This window comes from Apus apus, chromosome 2 (genome assembly GCF_020740795.1).
Source record: "Apus apus isolate bApuApu2 chromosome 2, bApuApu2.pri.cur, whole genome shotgun sequence".
Taxonomy (NCBI): Eukaryota; Metazoa; Chordata; class Aves; order Apodiformes; family Apodidae; genus Apus; species Apus apus.
The window spans coordinates 14,387,949-14,411,645 of record NC_067283.1 but is presented as its reverse complement, the minus strand read 5'-3'; the positions used below and the strand labels follow the sequence as shown (position 1 = coordinate 14,411,645).

Below are 23,697 nucleotides of genomic sequence, written 5' to 3'. Positions count from 1 at the left end.
CAAATGTACAGGAACTTGCTATCAAATTCCCATAAACAACAACCTAATACCAGATGAGCCAGTCAGTGAAGACAGACCAGCCTAAGGCCTCCTTTGCTTTAACTCTTCATACCTATCTGCTGAAACTGGAAAAACCCCCTACTTTTAGGAAACCAGGGGAAAGCAAGAACTATTATACTGCCGTTTTGCAGGGTTTTTTTCTTCTGTTTTAAGGAAAGCTTGCTGACACCTGAAGAACAAACAAATGCTTGGGTTTTGAAAAAAGAAAAAAAAAAGGAAAGCAACTTTAGAAATCAAAATGCACTGAGCACTTCTTCCACTGCATCTCTGGGCCTGATCTTCAGGCACTTCCACTTCCCAGTTTCACAGAATAAATTCAGTTTCAGACCTATTAGGTGGTCTGTTCGAGGATCTTGTTATGGCCAGCTCCGGCTACTTCAGAGGACAGTGAAAGTGCTCCTACAATAGATAAATCAAGTAACTCACCAACAGGCTTTTCTCTTGTCCTTGGAAAGTTAGGTCTGTAGGCATTAGGACTGGAGCATATTTGGTACTTCCTCAAATACCAGCAAATTTGAGAACAGACAATACTGGCCTACCAATACTTCTGACTAGAAGAAATCTAGAAAACCATCTGCTCTATCATCACAGAAATCAAATCTTGAAGAGACTAGACAGTGAACCTTTGAAATAAGATAAAGGTCACTGCATCTTAGAATTAGCAACTGATTTAGTACAACATTAAGGCCAGTTTAAAAAAAAAAATAAATATGAAAATTCTGTGACAAAGGCTGTGGTTTCTCACTGAAAGTAATAAAGCTCATGGTGTTCTCACACAATTTTATGATATGAAGTAAATATGGGGAAAAGCAAACAAGTTTAAAACCTGTGAATTTTCATTTACTAAAATCAGTAGGTTCCCTATTTTTATTTTTTTTTGGTAGTCTATCCTCAGCTACTTACAGGTAGCTTCTGAACTTACAGGTTCAGAATAGTTCCTTAATAGTTATAAACTTTTTGCAGTTTAATTTCATTAAAAAGAGACAAACAAGAAAAGTTAAATAAATATCTTGCACACATGTGCAAGAGGAATCCTTACAATTAATGAGATGTATTTGTATTTTTCTCCTTACATGTAATCAGGTTGAAAGCAATAATGAACACAGAAAAAGAACAAGTGTGTATACAGAAACAGAAACAAAAGAACATTACAATTTAAAACACTTTCCTAAGGGACTGACAGCACGATAATGTTACCTAAAGAATTAACAGTCTCGAAGAGAAAGTTCAAAATAAAGTGATGAAACTCGCCAGTGAAATACAACTTAGCTTTCAAACAATCCTTTAAAACATGATTAATGAGCTTTATGAGACTTTCCAGATATATATATATATATATATGGAATACATATATATATATTATATATATATATATGTGTATCACTGGTGGACTGAGAAACCTGGTGAAAAAGGAAAAAGAAACTTGAATAAATGTAAGGTCATGCATTCTGAGAAATGCAGTCCAGTCTAATTCTCAAGAAGAAGAAACTTGGAAAAACTAGCATCAATTCTCAAAAAACAACCACCAAAAATTATCCCAAATTAAAGAATTAGTCACTATTAGTTACTGTGGAGGTAGACTTAATATATTGGTTCTTACTGTATCATCAAATATTTTTGCAGCAAATTTAGCTTGAGAATTTAAAAGCAATTCCCACTCTTCTACCCTCTTGGGCTAGTATGGATGAATATTAATGTAGTTTGTACTTATTTATACTGTAGATTAATAAAAACAAAAGAAATTAGCGACCGTTTCACATAAAATATTAATGAAGAAAATTAGTTTGATCACTGGAAAGATTTCAATACTCTTCTGCCTTATTTACAAAATCCACAACTTTTGAGAAAGCAAACACAGAGTATGACAATGATGTAATATATCTGCAGATAACCCATGGCCTCACTATATAGAAAAGTACTTTTACCTATTTTAAACAAATTCCTGGTCTTGTGAACCCACACATAGCACAGACTGTGCAATCCCTGATGCAGAGCAGGACAACTGCATTTCCACTTGTATGACTCTTTGGATATGACTGGAAATTATTCTTCATGGTGGAAAAGCAATGTAGGTAGAAAAGATTTAGAAATATAGTAAATCACAAGAGAGGATGTGTTTGTGGAGGATAACAGAGGTATCTATGCCCATCCACACTTAGATGGGTTATACAAGAAGGGCAGATTGAGAGGTTACTTCTGCTGACTTCTGGAAAGGGTTAAGGAGCATCTCTTGTGCTTTGTGACACCACAGGCTGCCATAGACATCACAGGGAACACGGCCCACACATATACAGAATAACCAGCATTCTAGTGGTGCATAGATTTAAGCAAACATATTTAAACACTAGGAAGTTGGAAGCTCTTTGTCTACTAAGTTCAGGTCATCTAGATAGCATTTGAGAAGTAGGCACCTTACCATTAAAATAAGGTAATCAAGAAGAAATAGAGAGTATGAGTTTAGAAACCTGCTTTCCCCATAATCCTGTAACACACAAATACTGAGCTGTTATATTCTGATGAACATGAAGAAGAAGGATTAATTGCAAATGCTTGATAGGGAAGAAGATTGGAACATAACTTCCATGTGGTACAAATCCATATAGCTGGGAGAAAGGAGGTGAAATGAGGCAAATATCAGAAGAAAATCCTTAATGGCGTGATATGTCAGATTGTGAAAGTCTCCCAAGGGAAGAAGCAGAATCCCCACTGCTCAACATGTGTAAAAGCAGCATGGACAAAGAACTACAAGACAGGCTATAGGGAATAACACAATACATAGCAAGAGGATGGTTCAGATGACCTAATAATATAACAGGATTTAAAATGACTAGATAATTCTATTATCATTAACTACATTCACAGTAGTACAAGCTAAAACACTGTTGCTATGGCAATCAATCCTTATGTATCACTGCAGAAAATGATTGTGATACAAGGGCTGGAAATGAATTGAACCAGCCCTTCCTATTCTCAATGAATTCAATGTACCAGTCAGATGGGAAACTACCTAACATGAAAGTTTACACCTAGCTTCCCACTAGTCTTTTAATATATATATGAAAGCACAACTGAGTGTCCGGTATTCAAACACGGGTTATCCTTAAACTTACACAGTAAGTACAGACTGAAGACAGGAGCAACGCTCCAGTTCAGAGGAGATGCTGCTGGAAACAGATGAGCTGCTCTCATGATTGCACTTCGAATCCACTTTGCCTAATGCTGCTTGAATCCCCTCAGACCAAAGTACATGGACACTATGGGGAAGACCAATATATGCACGCTCCTGTTCACATGCTATTACAGCTCCATCTTGTGAGAATATGAGACCAATTTGTTTTCTATGTGAAAGGCAAGAAAATATAATCAGCAAAGGCAGTATTTTTCACTGGCACTTTTTAAGTAGCCCTATGGACAACAAACCATTGCAGTGAATGCATCCTACTTTCTAGTCTTAATTTATACTCCCATCTGAAAACTTCATTCTCAATTGAAAACATACAGCTTCTTAAGACTCAAGCCACAAGGAAAACAAATGATCAGCAGACTCTTCATCACGTATTACCAACTCTAAATCAATTCCATTCCTGCATGTATGTTATTACACTGGAAAATACATACTGGCTTGCACACTCAGCTTTCCCCTTCACTCACAGTAACAGTATAGGTGTCAGGAAATTGGTAAGTTAAACCTGGCAGGAACAAAATCCTTAGAGTCAGGGAAAATTTTGGAACTCAGATTTTGAAAAAAGAAGATTAAATAATTCCTGATAACACTCAAATAAGGTCTGTTTGAATCTCTATTAGTAAAACCAGAAAATCCCACCAAGTTTTTAATTACAACAGAGGATTTAAAATAAAGCACTAATGCTCCTCTTCCTCCAAAACAAAAAGTTTCAGCAAAACACAACCGGAATTGAGTGGGAACAAAAGCTGATTGGACTCAGTGAAAAACCACCACACTCTCCAAGTTTCCTAACAGGATAAAAAAATGGTTGTAGGAAAAACTGTATGCACAGTAGATGGTAAAGAAGATGACTAATTCCAACCCCTAGAATTTCACAGAAGCACTTCCTTTCAAAAATGCATTTCTCAAATGAACAAAGTATTTATTTTAGTTTTTTGAAAGCCTACAGCACTGTTAAAATAATTCAAAGCAGCCCACACAAGCAGAAAAGATATTATAGATTATGAGAGCCACATATTCCAAAAGAAACATGATTATACCTGCTAGATCCGGTGCTTTAATATAACTCTTAGTCATTGTTTTGTGCAGCACTATGCAAAGTATTCACTAGAAACTAGGGGAAAAAAATAATAAAAAAAGAGAAAGCAGGTCCATATTCTGGTTTGAAAATAAACCATGAGCAAAAAGTTCTCCAGAAGGTAAAAACAGACTTTAAAATGCTCAGTTACAAAATATTTGAAAGAGGCTAAAAATAAACCACCTTTTTTTTTAAAAAAAAAAAAAAAAAAGTCTTTATATTTGACTGTAAGGAATATATTTTATTTTAAGTGGGAAGCAAAATACATACATCAAGGAAAAGATCAGAGCAGCAGTGAAGTTTTCAATATTCATAAACACATACAGAAGCAAAGTATTTGTTAGATGTGCTATAGTTAACCTCATACATTAAAAATCTGTTTACATAATGTAATTTTAAAAAAAACCAAAACTATTCAAGGTCAAGCAGACAAAGACTGAAGTACTACCAGAACATTCCTGAAATGCTAGAACATTCCAGAATTCATGAGACATTTATTCAATTGATGAAGATACATCCGTTTTATTGAAAACAGTCTGTGACACACTGTATGTATGTTTTGTTTCTATTTTAATATATTTCGTTTTTATTTTTCTTGGAATTTAAACAAAAATGTTCCTGCTTGTGTGAGTTTCAAGTCGTTAGTGCCAAAACTTCATGAGAAAATTACTGAATTATGTCTGTTTATTATTATAACACAGATTTCTCAAGAAAATTATTCCCTCTTGGGCATTAAAAACTAAATGAGTATGAAAGACTAGAATGTGTTTAGTGTGACCAACCTAGCTTTTCCCGCCAAAACTCTTCATCTTAATCCAAACTAATTTTTAAAACTTAAACAAAGTCTAATAAAAGTTATTTCACTTCTAAAAATGACATGCATTTACTAGAAGAGACTCAATAAAAAAGATATCACTTAAAAATCCAAATTGTGAAGGCCAAGAATTTTACTACGCAATTGCCATAAATATATATTTTTTTAACGTAAGTTCATGGATGAGTCAAAAGAGCATGTGTGAGAAAGGGAAAGAAATCCCAGTGCAACTGAGAAATTAAACTGAAAAATTAAATCAAGGAGCCAAAAACCAGACACACAGATGGTAAAAACTGGCAAAAATAAAAAGTAAAAATTGTGCTCTTAAGTACCAACAGATGCAGTGACTTTAAAATATTACTCCTTGAGGATACACAAAGACAATAATCCCAGATTGTGATTTCTGGGCTAGTCTACTGCTGCAGTAGAGCTAAAAAATAGACTGTATTGTACAGATTAAAAATGATGTGTCATAATGTGATATCTGCACTGCCAGTCTACTAAAATAGAAGGGAAGTAAATGAAACTATCCAACAGTGTGAAATGAATGTCTTCAGAAAAAAAAAAAGAAAAAACCAACCATATTTCTAACTGTGTAAATGAGATAAGAGAGGTGACATACAGAATCCATTTACAAATTTATAATACTACACAACTGAGCATGAACTGCTTATTTGAGCATTTCTGAAACATTACTTCTTGAAACGATATCCAAGCTTCTCATTCCGGATGGAAGCAAGACTGTGTTTCCCAGATTCCGCATTGTTAAACTTAGTCACGCTAACAGTTTTGCTGACCTCCAATCTTATTTATGGTCTCCTTGATTTCAATCACCACAATTACCTAAAAGCTATCCCAGTTCAGACTATTGTTACTAAAACAGGGCAAGAAAAATAATCCAAGACTGGAAAACTGAGCAACAGATGTGCTGTACCTATATGCTTGAAGTTCAATGTTTACTGAAAAAATCTTCTTAAAATCAGATCTTGAAATGAATAATTAGTAGTAGTGGTTTTAAAAAGCATTACTTAAGACTAACTTTCCAGACATGAATTAAATTGATACTGTTATGCATAATCGAGCAAACCCAGCATCTTTTGCCATTGCCACAATTTCAGAGTAACTGTAGACCATAAAGACCACTGTTTTTTTGGCCTAAAAAATAATCCAAAGTCAAATTCCAAGAAAACAAAATGGATTTTTTTTTTTACTACCTTAGTATGCTAAAATTTACACTGAGCTCTTTCTCCTCTAAAACAATTACTGAAGTTATCAGGATAATCATAGTATCAGGAAGGAGACTGAGAACTTCACAATAGGAATGTATTTAAATACACAGTTACACAAAAATAATTTCTCATAAGGTAAGTTTTAAAACAAATATAAGGATATATTTAAGTATATAGATACACACACATCCATGTGTGTGTCATCAATGACAGCACTTTAAAATACTGCTCCTGAGAGTAGGCATTTCTGTATTTCTAGTATATAAACAAGTACAGCCAAGTACTTAATTTCATGTATATGTGGATGAGCCATAAGAATGCTGAACTATGAAAATTATCAGGAAAGTCTGCTGCATGTTAACTGGCAAACAGGAAGATGCTGTCATGAATCAAATAAATTTTGTCTACTGAAAAGGCTCCAAATTCAGATGACCCAGAAAGGTATCACTTCTCACCAGGACACCCACCAGCTTCCAGCTAGCACAAGCCAACAGAGCTTCGGCAGCTGCTGCTTCCCCTGCTGAAACAGCCGGGGGGGGGCTTTGAAATGACTCCCACCATCCCAAAACAGAGTTCTAGATGCATGCTGCAGATACAAGCACTGCTGTGAATTCACCCCAGGTTTCTGAGGTTTAGCTTTAGAGTAAGACAAGTCAAAGTGTGCCCGACACCAGCATGCTCAAACCCCAAGGGCCAGGCGTGGGAGAGCACAACTTTTCTTCAGCTCTTTTGATTTGTACATGCACACCTAGCTGTAAAATGAAAAAGTAATCAGGGAATTGCATTGCAATGAGGTAGGAATTTGACATAGATTCAGATATAATTATTTCTTTTACTTTTTTTTTTCTACATGTCTCCCAGCCTATATTTCAGTATTTTCTGCTGTTCCCTGACACACCAGGATGGAGCTGAAGAGCCACCTATCCAATCTTCAGCTTTTCAGTGAGACTGAGGTTTGTTCATTTAGGGGGGAAACGGCAGAGTCCTTGAGCTCTATTAATTTCACCTACCCAGAATGCTGCAATACATACTATCTTAAAGAATTATATTATCAGATGCTTCTTTTGTTCAGAGATCAGTTTTACTGACCTTCAAATCACCAGCAAAATCCACTAGTTTTGATAGAAGGATGAGTTAAAAGAGTCTTCATGAAGAGAAAGCTATTTATAGCGATGAAGTGTAACAGGGAAGAAATACTGATGGGCTAGCCTTATGAAATCTGTGCTTTGTTATAACAATTATTGCCTAGAAAATCAAGATAAATAAAAATGGTATGATGGCATACTCAGTGTAACTTTCAATAATTTAAAATAGAGATGTTTACAGATATGGCCGCTTTCTTTCGGGACATTTAATTTAGTCTGTGCTTTGGATAAATGAGTTTAAATTATAAGTAATCATTAATTCCTACATATCAGAAAAGTAAAGATTTTGTAAAGACAAATGAGAGTATCCAAAAGGAAGAGGAAATTACGTTCCAATACAAAGTAATTAAACACTGGCTTCCTGCCTAGTATTCTGAAGAAATACTAAGAGGACCAGAGGTTTTGTTCATACTGGATACCTCACTCCTCAGATGTTAATTCCACAGTCTGTAAAATGTTTGCAATATGCAGCTTAAAGAATAATTCAATTTTTATTATTTTTTTTTTTTCATTTTGGAAGTAGTTGCGTATGTATGTTGCCCTTAACATTAATTTTTAAACTGTGAAAACAAACAATATTTTAAATGGCAAATATGCTAAAATAGTAATAGCCTAAATAGATTTTGCTCGTATTCATAAATAGTCATTGCTGGGCTGGAAAAAGCAGCATAAAAATTTTCAATCCAAATGAAGTCAAAGTAATCACATGCAGCTGGCACAAAAGTGAGTGATAGCTTAATATGGAATCTGGGCAACAATTTTTACTCTTAAAATATCACATAAAGAGATCAAAATTTATAAGGAATATCTATTTCAAAAGTAAAATATTTACAGCAGCTCATTACAGAAAGTCTTTAGCACTCATATTTTTAGTGCTTCACATGTTTCCAGTGGTTTGGTTCCTCATGGATTGGTTCCTCATGGAAACAATAGTTACGCTGTATTTGTTACAATTCTGTGTATCTGGAGTAGGGAACCCACCACAACCACAGTAACCGCATCAGTTTTAAACCAGTTTTCATTCCTTGGCACAGGGATTCAGTAAAAGCCATTACAGGTGCCACAAGGCAGTTGCTGGTTCTTATGAAATCACTTTTAAATTATTTATTAAATCAGATCAAATAAAATAAATTTTAAAAGGATAGATTGTTGTTTCTTTTGGTTTTCATGTGACACATGCAAAAGTAAATAATGTTTTCATATACCTTGATTTCCTAGGCAACCTTCTCCCTCTTGCCCCCTCCCCAGACCTAGAAACCACAGAGGTTGACCATTTCATACCCAACTCCAAGTATTTTCAAGATACATTTACAGTGGAGTTATTTTCAAATCAGTCAGTGAATGAATTGGCAAGGCTGGTCCATTATCTTCTTTTCTGTTCCAGTTATACTGATGAAATACATTACCTCTTATGGTATATAGCATCAACTAGGTCATATTACGTAATTCCATTCACTCAGTTGCTGCACTCACTAAATCTTGCTGTGTCACTTCATGAGGAATCATGACATTTCTCAAAGTATCCTATAAATTACAGTAACCACTTAATACAGCCAGAGTACTACATTCAATAATGAAAAGCTCGTACTCAAGCAATAAAATCGAGATTAAATTTAAAACCCAAAATAAAACAAAAACCCAGACAAATTACTTCCCCATAACTCAATTATTAACTCCAAGTTATACACTACCATTCCCCTTTACAGCAAAGAGCAACTATGTCATTAAAGTGACCTGTCCACACAGGATTTCAAAGAATAAGCACCTTTCCTATTTCCATCCATGGAAGATAAATTAAGGATCACGTTCACAACTGACAGGACAAACTTGGCTCTTTTCTGAAAGCATTTTTCTCATAATTAATAATGCAGAGAAATAAAAAAGTATAAAAATGTCCTGCTGTTACTTAATACATTCTGTTTGGAATTAACTAACTTGCATGTATCAGCAGTGATATATGTGAATCTCACCTAAAAACTACAGTGAAAAGTGAAGAGCCCTCTCATCCATGTTCCAATCCACGTAAGTTGTTCTATTTTATTGTAGCAAAGACCACCACTTCCCCTACCAATTAATAATGTCAATATTTCTTTTAAATAAGTAACATTAGCCATTTAGAAGAAAAAATGTATCAGGAAGAAAACCAGACTATTAAAAAAAAATAAATAAAGGCACTTATTCTTCAATTTCAAGTCAAGCAAATTCTACAACACAAATTCAGTTAACTGAAAATTAAGTTTATGTGAAGCTTAAGCTAAGACCAGACTGACTTTTAATGCAGAATTATAGAATTTCCGCTTGGCAAAAAACCAAGTAAATTCTCAATCTTGGGTTTTCTTATCATTTGAAAGGAACATGCAAAAAAAAACCAGTTTTTGGGATAACTGTGATTTGGGGAGCTAGAATTTGGAGATGTCATCTTGTGTGAGACCTGGACAAGCTGCAGAAGTGAACTTCATGAAGTTCAACAAGGCCAAGTGCAAGGTCCTGCACCTGCATTGGGGCAATCCCCAGTATTAATACAGGCTGACAGATGAAGGGATTGAGAGCAGCCCTGTAGAAAAGGACATGCAGATACTGGACATCAACCAGCAACGTGCGCTTGCAGCTCAGAAGGCCAACTGTATCCTGGGCTGCATCAAAAGAAGCGAGACCAGCCGGTTGAGGGACATGATTCCCCCTCTACTCCACCCTAGTGAGACTCTACCTGGAGTACTCTGTTCAGATCTGGAGCCCTCAACATAAGAATGACATGGAGCTGTTGGAGCAAAACCAGAGGAGAGCTACAAAAGTGATGGGGGCTGGAGCACCTCTGCTATGAAGACAGGCCGAGAGAGCTGGGGTTGTTCAGCCTGGTGAACAGGAAGCTTCAGGAAGACCTTATAGCAGCCTTCCTGTACCTGAAGGGGGCCTATGACAAAGATGGGGACAAACATTTTAGCAGGGCCTGTAGTGATAGGACATGGGGTAATGGTTTTATACTGAAAGAAGTTAGATTTAGGCTACATAGTAGGAAGCATTTTTTTACAATGAGAGTGCTGAAACACTGGAAGAGGTTGTCTGCAGAGGTGTTAGATGCCCCATCCCTAGAAAAACTCAATGTCAGGTTGGATGAGGCTCTGAGCAACCTGATCTAGCTGAAGATGTCCCTGTTCATTGCAGGGCGGTTGAACTAGATGACCTTTACAGGCACCTTCCAGCTCAAACGATTCTGTGATTCCAGGATTCCATGATTTCTTTCTTTCCAAGGAACTGATTGCTGTCCTGTAGAAATTTGTATTGTAAAACACAAAGCAGGTGTGCAGGAAGAAGACAAAGGTAGAACAGAGAAATTTAGAAAAGTACAAAATGGAAGGAATAAAGGGTAATGTATCAATACCATGTACTACTAGTACCACCTTCTGAAACAAAATTGCAGAATTTCTTTTTAAGCCTCAAAATTACAAGTAATCACATACATATTTACACTTTGGTTAAAAGGCTAGAATGCAGAGTGAGCATAATGTGAATTTTAAATTAAGAATACTTTACCAAGGGCAAGGGAGAATCCTCTATAGACACAATTAACAGAATTGCTTTAATACACTTAAAACTTTTAACCTTTGTGGTCTTTGATGTGAAGAGTGGAACTGTATCTCTTTCAGGTTTGTACAGAAGGGCTGTACTGCCCTGAAAAGTTTTACAGTGTTGTAAACTAATGAAATAAATTATCTTAATTCAGTCAGATCTATTTTCATTAACTGTATTACCCACCGAGGGAATGAGGACAAATTTTAATTTTACTAATGTATTTCACTTCTGCATTACTTTGGCACGCTGTACTTGTGGCTCCTGCTCAGTATTGCTGGCTCTGCCATCACAAGGCCACCTTGTTCCCATGCTCCTTGTGCTCTCACCCATGCAGGCAGGACCTCACAGAGCCCCTGGGATCCACAGAGCTGTCACCACCTCGAGCAGGGCTGCACAGCACTAACTCATACCACATTCCCACCAGGGCTTTCGAGGACACAGCATGGTAGCAGCAACAAGCACATTATGAAAAACAGTGAGAGCATTTCTTTTATAAACAACTCATTGGGATACATTATATACTCCTGGACTAAAAAGTAAACATATGAGAAGATAAACCACTTTCACAGCATGGAGAAAGAAAACAAGTTCTTAAAAGAGAAAAACCTGAGACATCCTTTAGATTAAATGCTCTTCCATGCCCAGCAAGACATTTTCAGATGTCCTTATCTGACCTGTTACCATGGACAGAGAGCAGTCAAAAAAGTCAGAGATAATACCGATCTGCAAAATATTTAGAAAATATTCAGAAAACTAATAGCAAAAATGATTTAAAGCTCTGACAGCAATCCCAGGTATCATAGATTTATTGCCATTAACTACCGTAACAAGAATATTTAAAAAGTTTGGTTGCAAAAGGCAGGAAAACAACAGTGTATGGTTACTAGCATGTCTGAAAATGTCCTTCATGCATGCCAACACTTTTCAGAAAGGTTTTGAAGAATAGATTAGGTCTCTAGCAGATACTAATGCCTGTCAGGCTGCACCTGGAGTACCATGTCCAGTTCTGGTCCGCACAATTCATGAAAGACGCAGACAGACTGGAGAGGGCCCAAAGGAAGACCAAAAATATGATTAAAGGGCTACAGAACCTGTCCTATGAAGAAAGACTGAAAGACGTAGGTATTTTGTCCCTGGAAAACAGAAGGCTCAGGAGGGACCTCATCACGGTATTTCATTACTTAAAGAGCAGCTACAAAAAGGACAGAGGCTCTCTCTTCACGAGAAGCCACATGGAGAAGACATGGGGTACAGGTTGCACCAGAAAGGGTTACATCTTGATACAAGAAACTTTTTTTTTTTTTTTTCCCCATGAGAAAAAACATGTACTAGAATAACCTCCCCAAGGAGGTAGTAGAGTCCTCAGCACTGGAAGTTTCCAATGGGATTGGACTGACTGCTAGGTAGTCTCATCTAGGCTCCCTTTCCCACAAAAGGCTGGACCACATAATCTTTCGAGGTGCCTTCCAACTTGGGATGTTCTATGATCCTTTAAATTTCAGCCCAGTCCATCTGCGTACTTATGTGTATGTGTACATACATCTATGAGAGTGAGAGTGTTTGTGAGGATATACATCTGAACACGAGACATGTCTTTTTCCATAACCTTAAAATCCATGAGGTTTTTTGTAAAATTGACTTTTCTATTTTTTCTTTATTGTGGACTATAATAACTTCTCCACATACAGACCTACATTCTGCCACAGAATTCATATCTACACAACAGTATATAACTGAAAATAGACTGCATCCCCCAAACTGTCTCACCTATTTAATACATAGTATGAAATGACAAATTATTTTTCAAAGAAAAACAAGACATATGCCAGCATGAAGCATTGTTTATAAAAGCATCACTACTACAGCTGTCCCCAAGCAATAAAGCTGTTTGTTCCAATCTCATATCTTATATAAACTGAAACCCTCAGCACTGAAAAATACCTTCAAATCTGTTTGTGACTCCAAAAGAAATAATAAGAAGAATGTCTTTCCAAAGGATAGAACTAAGGTCAAGTCTCAGCAGGTCTATTTTGCATAAAAGTGCACTGGCTTCTAGATTCCATGTCAATATTTTCTTAAAACTAATATATACTGTATTCTGAAATGTTATTCTGTCTCTTTACATACCAATGCATTCAGCATACAGACAAGCCTTTCTCTTTCAGGCTTCTTCTATGTGTTTCTGTGGTTATACATGCACATTTAGAGAATAATTAATAAATATGTGTATTAGTGTATTCATCTCTAAGCTTTATATAGAAGAATATAGAGATTCTTCTGGATTCAGAAGACATGACAACTCTTGGGGGAGGGGCGTAGGAATTAAGAATCTACCAAAAAAATCAGAAACAGATCAAGTTAGGACCAAAATAATGACATAACTTTTAAATCTGGAAATGAAGCTTAGATTTAGAATTCTGGATCTGAAGCCAGTTAGTTTCAAAGTCAGATTTAAACCTAGAATAGCCCTATGATTCTGATTTCCACTACAAAAAAACTTGGTAAGAATTTTAACCTTAAAAAGCAGAAATCATAAATACAGATATAGAGAACTTACACACCCATAGCAAGAGTTCGTTTACCCTCCTATGCCCTTTTTTAAGCACTCTGACACGTACTACAGAACTGGCATCAGCGTCTCCCAGCTTGAGATGTGTCTGTGGGAATTGGGCACCTTAACACCCACCAGAGCCTCAATGGCTGGGAGCAGCTCAGCAGGGTCCTGCCTGGAAGCGACCCAGCTGTCTGTAGATGTGCCTTGGCTCTATGAAGATCTGAACTCCAGTACTACACAATAGATGTCTGGATATTTTTATGTAGGTCCTCACATCATAAAAACCTAAATACAGGTTCTTCATTTTGGAGCTCACTGTGCAGAGGTTTTTTCCTAATAATAATAATAATAAACGCAACACAGGGAGAACACTGAAACAAGTCTACAGAATAAACACTTAATTGTGGTCATGTACAGATCAGTGACACCTAATGCCCCTAATTTTCCTTTGGGAAATCAAAGGCTATTAGAAAATTTTTAATAATTTTTACCATCTTCTATATAAAAATATAATCCAAAGGCAGTATTTCAATAAAAATAAAAATTTTAAAAATATTATTACACCAGTGTTTAGTAATGGTTCCAAAATGTCAAGGTGCTCTTCTGCCAGCAAGACAAGGCATTTTGCCTGGGTCAGAGCTAGATGCAACCGCTGCCCATCCTGAGATGTAACTGCACCACTTCCTGCTGAGTGGAGGATCAAGCCAGCACTTTATAGCTTACATTTCATTTCAGCATTTGAGTTTATGAGCTGGAGGAATTAACATCTTGCCAATATGCAGAATAAAGGCAGTCAGTACCTAACCACCTGTAGCAGCAGGAGCTACAAGAAAGCATTCTTGGAACAAATTGAACTTTTAACCTTCTTCACTGTACAAATGCAAGAAGAAACAGCTGTAGCACTTGGGGTGTTCACAACCACATCATGTGGAAGCCAGTGTGATCACAGAGCCATGAATTCCTGTATCAAGTAGTAAAAAAACTGAATTTGCAAGTAGATATGGGAGTGGGGATGCTTTGAACTCCTGCAGGGGCACCTTGAGGTCTTCTGATGAGCTCTTTGACTAAATTAACCTTAAGTGAATCCTCTACCAATGCATTAGTTACTGTTCCTACCTGCCCATAGTTATAGCTATGGCTAATTATTTAATATTAAGTCAGGTGCCAAGCCATCCCATTCTCAGCCATGTCCTGTAGCTCTACCTACAGAAACAAGCAAACTGCATGAACCACAGCCTTGTTCATTAGCTGGTAACAAGCCCTGGCTAACTTTTCAGCTTCTTGCATAGTGGGACAATCCACTAAAGTCTCCCAGAAAGAAAGAGGCCTCTGCATTAGGCCTAGCGCTTTGAGCATATGCATATCTCTATCTTTGTGACAGAAATTCTACAAAATAAATATGACAAGTTTTAAATGCATCTTTGTATTTTATAATTTATACACTGTCACCATTCTGTGTTCATTAAGGTCGTTATCGCAAGAGACGAATTATGATATGCCTGTACTCAGGGAGAAAAGCAGCAAGACTCTATCTTGGTGTTGTACAGAGTAATAGATAACCAGTTAAAAATTATTCCTCCAACCAAAGCCTAGCTAATCCTTTTTCTGAATCTTCAAGCACAACTCCTTACTAATGACAATTTTTACTGCAGTTTCAATCTCTACATGTGAGAAGGCTAAGATAAGAAGAGCCTCCAACCCTCTTCATCTCCTGGCCATGAAACACAATATTTCTAGGCCTTTATACTGTAGTTACAGTCATAATAAAACATAGGAGAAAAAAAAAAAAAGAAGAAAAACAAAAGAGATACACTTGAAAATAAAAACTTTTATATACATTAGCTATACCACTATGACATAGAACTAAGCAAAATAAATGAGTTGTATTTCTCCTTTCTTTTCTTAAATTAAGGCATAAAACAGTAGCAGGTCTTTTTCAGGTATCTGACAATTTTGACAACATGGATAAACTGGTGTATGACAATCCACAGGAAATTAGTCGTTTAAATTAACCTGCCTCTGAATCTCTGGTTTGTTTTTTTTCAGCTGGCAGTACTGAAAGACACTAATTTATAGCATCCAAATGTTTTAAGAGAGTATATCCAATCATATTAAAAGCAGGCCTTATTTTGCTGAAAATACAAGCTGAAAGCAGGTACTCTACAGCTGGAGATGTAAGACCATATGCTACTTGCACGTCTGATCTCATTGAAAAAGGAACCAGAGAAACTCCACCAGATTACTATAGGCAGATTTAATGAACAAGAATAATTTTGAGGAAGTGTTCTTTAGAGCACATTTGTCCTCAAGAGGACAATGCAGTAACCAACTTCTTGTCCCATTTCAGAGCTCATTTGAGTTGCTTTTATTTCTATTTTTTGCCAGAACCAAAAAGCTACTGAGATTTTAGGATCAGCCTTGTTCTTCAGCAGTAACCATGAAATTTTACTCCATCTCCTACCTTGCTTTCACTGACAAATACAGATGCACATCCAATAGTTATGTATATATACTTGCAAGTCATTTAAATTGAACCAATCTCATTTGTCTTTGCAAATCTAATCAAGCAATTCACAATTAAGCAGGGCAGTGGTAGATTGTCCCTCTCCTGCTGCTCTCGGACCCCTTCCCAGTGCAGAGCACAGCCAGGTTCTCTTAATCCTTCTGCAAAAAAAGGCCTCTTCAGCAAAGCAAAGAATAGACTACTTCAGCTCAAGGTGTCTTCATTGCTGCCTAATATTTGACTAATGAAACAAAAATGACCACCTCAGAGAACCTTTCTCTGCAGTTAAACTTGAGTTACTGGTGAAAAGTTTAACTCTTTCATACATTCCCTTTTCATGTCTCCCTGGTATGAGACAGCATGAGACCAGATTTCATCAGGGCCTAAGCAAGTCTTCAGGAGAACCAAGGGAAAAATATTTCTCAAATAAAAGTAACATTAACATATATATGAATAAATTTCAGAGGAAATAAGATTTTTCAACTATTCCTCAAAGTTTGGTTGCTGTGGGGAGAGAGTGCGGTGGAGGACAACGTGAAGAACAAAAAAATAATTTTTTTTTTTTCATGATATATCAGAATTAAAGATTGCAAATTTTTGTTCCCAATACTTGACAATCTCCAGGAGAGAATTAATGAAATAATTGAGTGAAAGAGTAAACCATAAAATCCTTAACTTTCTAATTGTATTCTGAAACTGCATTTGGTTTCTTGGCTTTAGAGTGGTGAAATGATTCTTTAATACAAACAGTTTCACATAACTTATTTCATGGGCTTGTGAAATACCAAAACTTTCTGAGAAACCTTTGCCCTGTGGACAACCAGAGGGCTCTGTAACTAACTAGGAACAGTCCGCAGGCAGACAGAGCTAACCAGAATACCTTAAATGACACAGAAATCAGAACTAATATTTTCAGTTTCTTTGATGTTTCACTCTAATTTAGCAGAGCCCTAGTAAAGCACAATAGATAGGAGCAAATGCAATTATTTCCAGGAAATTTAACCGGTTTCATGCATTCCCCCATTTTTAGACACTAAAACCTAGAGAAGTTTACAGAATTATTTCTCTAACAACTACTCAAAGATATCTAATTCTGTGTCCTTATTAGTCCCTGCACAGCAGCCTATAATGACTCCCAAGAAACAAGGGCTCCTGCAGTTTAACCTGCAGAATGGGCTGTGAGGCTGCAGAATCACAGTTTGCTCCATAGTTCTGCTCATGGGAAATGAAGTGTTGTCCAGACAAAAATAACTGCATTTCTTTGGCACATCACACCTTCACTCCTCAAAGTGCAATTCCAGTGAATACTCATGTATGTTAGAAGCTGACAAAGATCAACCTGGAAATATTTTTTGCCTGATTTCCGATAGGAAGAGAGGAAGCAAGCTTTGAGAGAACTAACTCAATGCCAGCCAGAAGAGCCTTCCTCTAACAAGTCTTTGGAGTTTGCAGGATTAATTCAAAGTTTACTACTATCTTCTCTAAAGAGCCATAAAGGCAGGTTAGACCAGGACTGTTATTACCCTTGGTATCTGTAACAGGTTCTGCCCTAGAGGTTTCTTGGCACTGTCACTGCCTCACCCTCAGTGCCATATCTAACATCTGCTACTTTTTATGTGTTTATTGGCAGGGTGCACAGACCATTCCAGCCCCTCCACAGCTGTATGGTGCACACAGGCACAGGACTGGCAGTTGCTTAATTAATTAGTAATGCAAGATAGCCACGTAATCACTTGAATTTCTTCTTCACAGAAAGGCTTAACAAGTGGAAAACTGAAAGCACAGAGAGGATACTGAAAAAGGTATTAGAAGTTAAGAACCAAAAACTGGAGGAACATCTCTGTCTGTACCTACTCCATCTCTTCCCAGGCCCTTCCCTCCCTCTCTCTGCAGGGCTGTGCTGCATCCCACCCGAACTATGCACTTTCTTCTCCCATGCATACCCTCTTACACAGGTTTAGGTCTAACTAATTATCCTGCTGACATGAAATTGCAAAAGGATCCCACTCTTCCAGGTACATGCAGATTCACTAACATATTTAAAGAACGAACGCTTTCTCTCTCCTACTCAAAAAACACCACCACAAACAAACAAAAACAAAAAGCAGAAAACTTGCTTAGAAGAAATATACCTCCTATTTCGGTCTTCAATCACTACACTTCCCAGCTACCACTAGTGCCCAATTATATACCTAATTGGTGAATAAGTTGAACTAGTTAAGCTGTTCAGAGACCAAGATCAGCACAAAACTTAATATAAGACATCACATATTCAAATATTCATGTACCCAACATTTTGTAAGATGATGACTTTTGCTGAGACAACAGTTTCATTAACTGCCACAGTGAAAATCTAATGACGCACGGAAATATGCCTCAAATATATCAAACAAGCAGAACCGTCACAGGGGACGCCTTCAAATCTAGGCACCAACCTTCCAGTTCAACACAGGCAGATACAGAGATAGCAGCTAAACCCATCCAAACTAACTCTACATCTTTTGAGAGAAAAACGTAATGAAACTACTATAATCAGCACTACCTGCCCTATCATTAAATGTGCAGAGGAAAATATAGAAGAGCCAAAACCAGAGATTTTTCCATAAAACAGGTATTTTTAAATGAATATGCCGCTGATTGCAGGATACAAAAATAGTTAATCGCTCACATTTGGGTTGTTTTAGGATTTTATACTCTGTGATACTACTTAAGATGCTTTTGTGGTTGAATAAAGAATGTTTGGAATATCCTGGGATCTGGCAACGCTGAACTTCAAACATCAGCATGCAATTCGTAGGTGAAGAAGACCAGTCCCAGGACACCAGCCCAATGTTATTAATGTCACTTTGAATAAAGAAGAAAACTGAAGTAATAATCCTACATATGCACTCTCCTTAATATGGGCTTCCTCTCATATTTTCAGTCTCCACAGTAAAGATGCATTTTAATTATATGTTTGAGGACGCTCCTTGGAAAATTTTAGACACATACAAATACATAAAATGTATTTTAATTTTAATTTCATACCTTTAAACTTCTGTGACTACCAGCTTATTAATAAAGAAACCCAAGTTGGAATTACTTAGTGTCTCTAAAAAGCCTAAGATCAAAAGCAGTATAAACGAACGCTAAATAAATGTGATAGCACGGACTTCAAATTTATAATTAATATATTTTACAACATTAAGAATAACAAGCATTTAATGTGCAATGTCAGAACTGACCCACATTTGTCAATTCTGTAGCAACATTATTAGCTTTCAATGGCAAAATGTTTTTCCAAATAATACTGTCTAATTAAAATAATCCTGTTGGTATCAGTTGTGAAAAACAGGAACACTCTACATACAATATAAATGTATTTAAGACTCAAAGAATTTTCACCTGTCCATTTCAGTCTTAATGCAGTTTTTTCTGGAAGCAGAAGGAATCCCATACAAATTTAGTATATTGCTGGTGCTTGTACCATACTTTGGCATCCAATATCATATAAGAATACACGTCTTTGTAATAGCTTGGAGTAGCATAAAGATTTGACAGATTAAGTAATATATATACACACACATATATATTACCTGTTCTTGCCTCTCCAGCCACTTGTCCACCATGGGATGACTGGCACTTAACGATGAACGAGCATTGTCTCTCTGAAACTGGTTAGACCAGCTACTAGTATCTCGTGGTAGGCTTCTGTAGTTTTCATCTTTCTAGTTTAAAAGAAACAAAAAAGTGTCTTATAAAAAACAACCAGTCCTTGCACATTAACAATGCAGCTGGTTATTAAACTAATACAAAAGGAAGACTGACAAAGCAGAATGCAGGTCCAGCTGTACCCAAGGTCAACATGATTGCCTAGTCATTCCATTGCAAGAGCAGCCCTTACTTAACACCAGTGAAGCCCAAAAAAAATCTTTGGTGGGTCTGAAGCTCCTGCACTCACTTGTGCTTCACAACTTCTCTTTTCCAACCTCAAACCTTAAGAGCACAGACTTCCCAGGTACATACCCAGCAAGGCTTCAGCATCAGGCTCCTTAACTTCATTCCCACCAAAAGCATGAAACAGTCCCTCCAGTGAAAGCAAAGGCCACTATATAATTTTCTCAAGTTTGTGTATGTAATCAATTTTACAATCAAAGCTGTCTCACTGCTCCAGTGAGTCCCCTACACCAGAATAGCATGCTAGAGAGTTCAAAACTTGAATTATTATTCCACATAATAATACTTTGCTTGGTTTGCCTGAAGGTATACAAATACAGTCACATTTGTTAAGCAGCAGCAGATGGAGATTGTGCTGATGGAGATAAATTTATCTCATTGACACTGATACAAAAAATATATTTTTTTGTATTTCTAATTGATGAGTTTGTCTTCATATCTTTCCCACAAGCTGTACAAATTACTCAGCTTCTACAGATAAGTCCTTACCCACTAAAAGCCAATAAAAACATAGAGGCAGATCCTTAACCATGGGAGGTACCCTTAGCTGAAAGACAATGAATTACTTAGACAAGTTAGTTCCCTCCAACTGGAATAATATACAGAACTGAAATTCTGCTTAGCTTTTCAAAAGAGGATTATAAATATACAGTAATTATCCTACCTTCAGAAACAGAGTATTTTTCCAGTCAACGTTTGTCTATCCTCACGCCAAAACAGATAATTTAGAGAAAGTATCTATTTTCCTTGCAGTCATTTATTAGCAATTAAAATAGAATCACAGTCCTACATATTTTGCGATACCACCATTTTTAGGAATCTCAAGAAAATCTTTAAAAAATAAACACTCGTGCACATTCACAGCTAAAAAACTATTATTGTTTTTTCATTTAACACACATTCTTAAATCAATCAGCACAAGTATTTCATTTCCCTAGGCACTGTGATGATATTTCTTTGCCCTGGCACAGTATTAGTCCAGTATTCAAAAATACAGACTGTAGCATCAATTCCCTTACAATTATCCTTCACAACCTTATTTCTTGTAAATGTATGTGAGAATTTGCTAGGAAACAGGTCTCTGTAACTGATACACGGAACAGTTTTCAAAAGCTTCCTGTGTGAGAGCAGTCTGTTCCCAGACTTATCAAACTTCAGCTTTCCTGATTGATGACAACTTCTTTTCTTGACAGAGACTTCTCAGTATAAAATACGTCTTCCATTTCAAGACATTAAAGCATGAATTCAACCAGCACAGGATAACCTTGTGAAAATATTTCTGCACAAGTAACCAGTCTAACAAGTCACCAACATAAACTCATTTACCCTACTATAAATGATTAAGAACTTTGTGTCTTTCAGCAGTTAAAAAAAATAATCCAATGTTCCAGTGTGGTTAACCTCACAGCAAACTAGAGACTTGCTCTGTTTCTTGCTCAGAAAGGGGCAATGAAAGTCAGTCACTGCTTTGTATAACTGTCCCTTAGCAGAGCCATAAAACCTAGGGAATGGTGTGTACAAATTGATTTTTTCCTGTTGCTTCTCTTATTCAACTCTGCTCTTTCAGTGACAGCGGTGGCACTGTTCCTAAAACAACAATTTTTCTTGTTCAAAGTGGTGGAAATGTAAAACAACAAAATCAAAATCTGACAAAGAAATAACGAAAGAACATTTTATGTGCAAAAAACCCCAAACAGTTGGCACATAAGTTATTGTAATTTAACAATAACTCGCTACCTGACAGACCATCAGCCAGTCTGAATGAACAGAAATTTCTTCCTATGTAACAAGATATTTTCTGTATTTTTGTACTTCCTAGATAACTCCATTTTTTATTGATTTGTGTTTACAGTCTACAACATTGACTTCTAAAAAAGATATTTTTATCTACCCTACACAAAAACCTCTTTCCACAGAGCATCCATTATTCAAGCACAGGATTTTTACACAAAAGTGAGAAAGATGGGAAAAACATTCATCAACTGATGTGTTGTTCTTCAATCATTCCAATGCTAAGTCTCTGGAATGGTAGAGAGGTGTGGTTCCTGTAACTTCTTGTGCTTCTCAGAGGCTCCAAATAATGCCATTGTCAGAGTGGAATAAAACATTTTACCACTGTTGCAATCACAGAGTCACGTTGCTGTTAGCCAAACAGTGGCTACAGAGGCAAACAGCAAAACATTAGAAAAACAAACTGCCATAGACAGCTACACAGCAAAACCTGGAGATGCTGCTGGCTACTTGGAACCACATCTATGCAGGGATCTCCACTGCTGCTACTGCCAGATCTAATTCAACTATAGCAGTGGTGATAAACTATAGGAGGTGGGGCTGAAAAACATATGGCTGCAGCTTAGACATTGGGATTTACTGAACCAGATGCAATGCTGTTTACTATACATATATATATATATATATTTGGTGGGTTTTTTTGTCAAATAAGCAAATGTTAACCCAGAAAGTTTATTTCTATTCAGCATGATCAAGCATTAGCACACATGCTCCCAACATCTGACTGGGAAAGGTGTCACTTTCAACTTCGGTACTATATAGAAATAGATTTCATGGTATAGAAGCCATCAGGGTCACACGGAGAATCCTCATTTCTTCTGGAGCTACAGTTGTAAGTCCTCCTGGGACTGGGGCAGACATGCACCATTAGTTACAATTAAATGCTCTAAATTTATGTTATTTTAAAGTTTCTTTCCCAACCATTTTTGGGGACCATGGGCCATGTCTGCTTTATCATGTTTGAAATAGCAGTTGATCAATATAACACTAAAATTGCCCGATCACAGTATTACCACTACACTTCATAGCAGCATTTTTCAGTATTTTTAATGAGGACACATAATCTAACACCTTACAATTTGGTCCAGCATGGTGTCACTGCAGAGCTCTGCTGGAGGCTTGGGTGAAAGAGGACATGAAAAATAAAGCAATTTTGCTATACTTTTAATTTCAGATTATTTGCAATATATAACAAGCTCCCCATCACAGACTCTGAAGCTTGTAGATGAAATGGATTAGCATGAGCTTTGTGCTTCAGTTACTGTCAGTGCATAAACTCACTCATTATTTTAACCCACAGTTGTACTCCTACAGACTCCCAGCATCACTACCCAACCAGAAGTGCCTCCATGCTGTACAGTGACACGCTGTCTGTTGTCTCATTTGCCACTAGGCCACTTTCTAAACAGTTAAGGAGTTGGGGTTTTTTTCTTTGTTTCTTTGTTTTCTTTGTTTTGATGACTAACATAAAGTGTGGACAATTTTGGTGAACCCAAATTTTCTTGGGGGTTTCTTTAATACTGTATAGCAATACAACAGGTGTAAAACAGATTGAAGACCTTCAATGTAATTCTCTGGAGGGAGATCCGAAAATGAAAACCAAGATTTCACTCTTATTATTTCTACAGTAAATTGCCTGCCCCTCATTTACTATCTTCAATAAGAGAGACCATCCTGGTCACTGACTTTTTTTTGTCTATCCATTATTTTTTCTTGTACACTGTGCACTTCGGGAAAGGCTTCTCCCTTGTTTGGGTTTGATTCCCTGTGATGGCCTCAGATTGAGATAGCATTTGTCGATGAGAGACAAGACTTTGTTTAATCTTTTGAGGT

General features: G+C 36.7%; 1 protein-coding gene across 16 annotated transcripts in view; it reads right to left on the bottom strand.

Moving 5' to 3' along the window:
• PARD3 (par-3 family cell polarity regulator) overlaps nucleotides 1-23,697 on the bottom strand; it is a 450,732-nt gene that overhangs the window by 240,818 nt on the left and 186,217 nt on the right. For 12 of the 16 annotated variants that reach the window (XM_051609203.1, XM_051609204.1, XM_051609205.1 and 9 more), the window contains exon 5: nucleotides 19,713-19,844. The exons of the other annotated variants lie outside the window; for them this stretch is intronic. In XM_051609203.1, coding sequence (XP_051465163.1) covers nucleotides 19,713-19,844 — 132 coding nt within the window. The remainder of the gene's footprint in view (nucleotides 1-19,712; nucleotides 19,845-23,697) is intronic. 16 annotated transcript variants of the gene reach the window in all.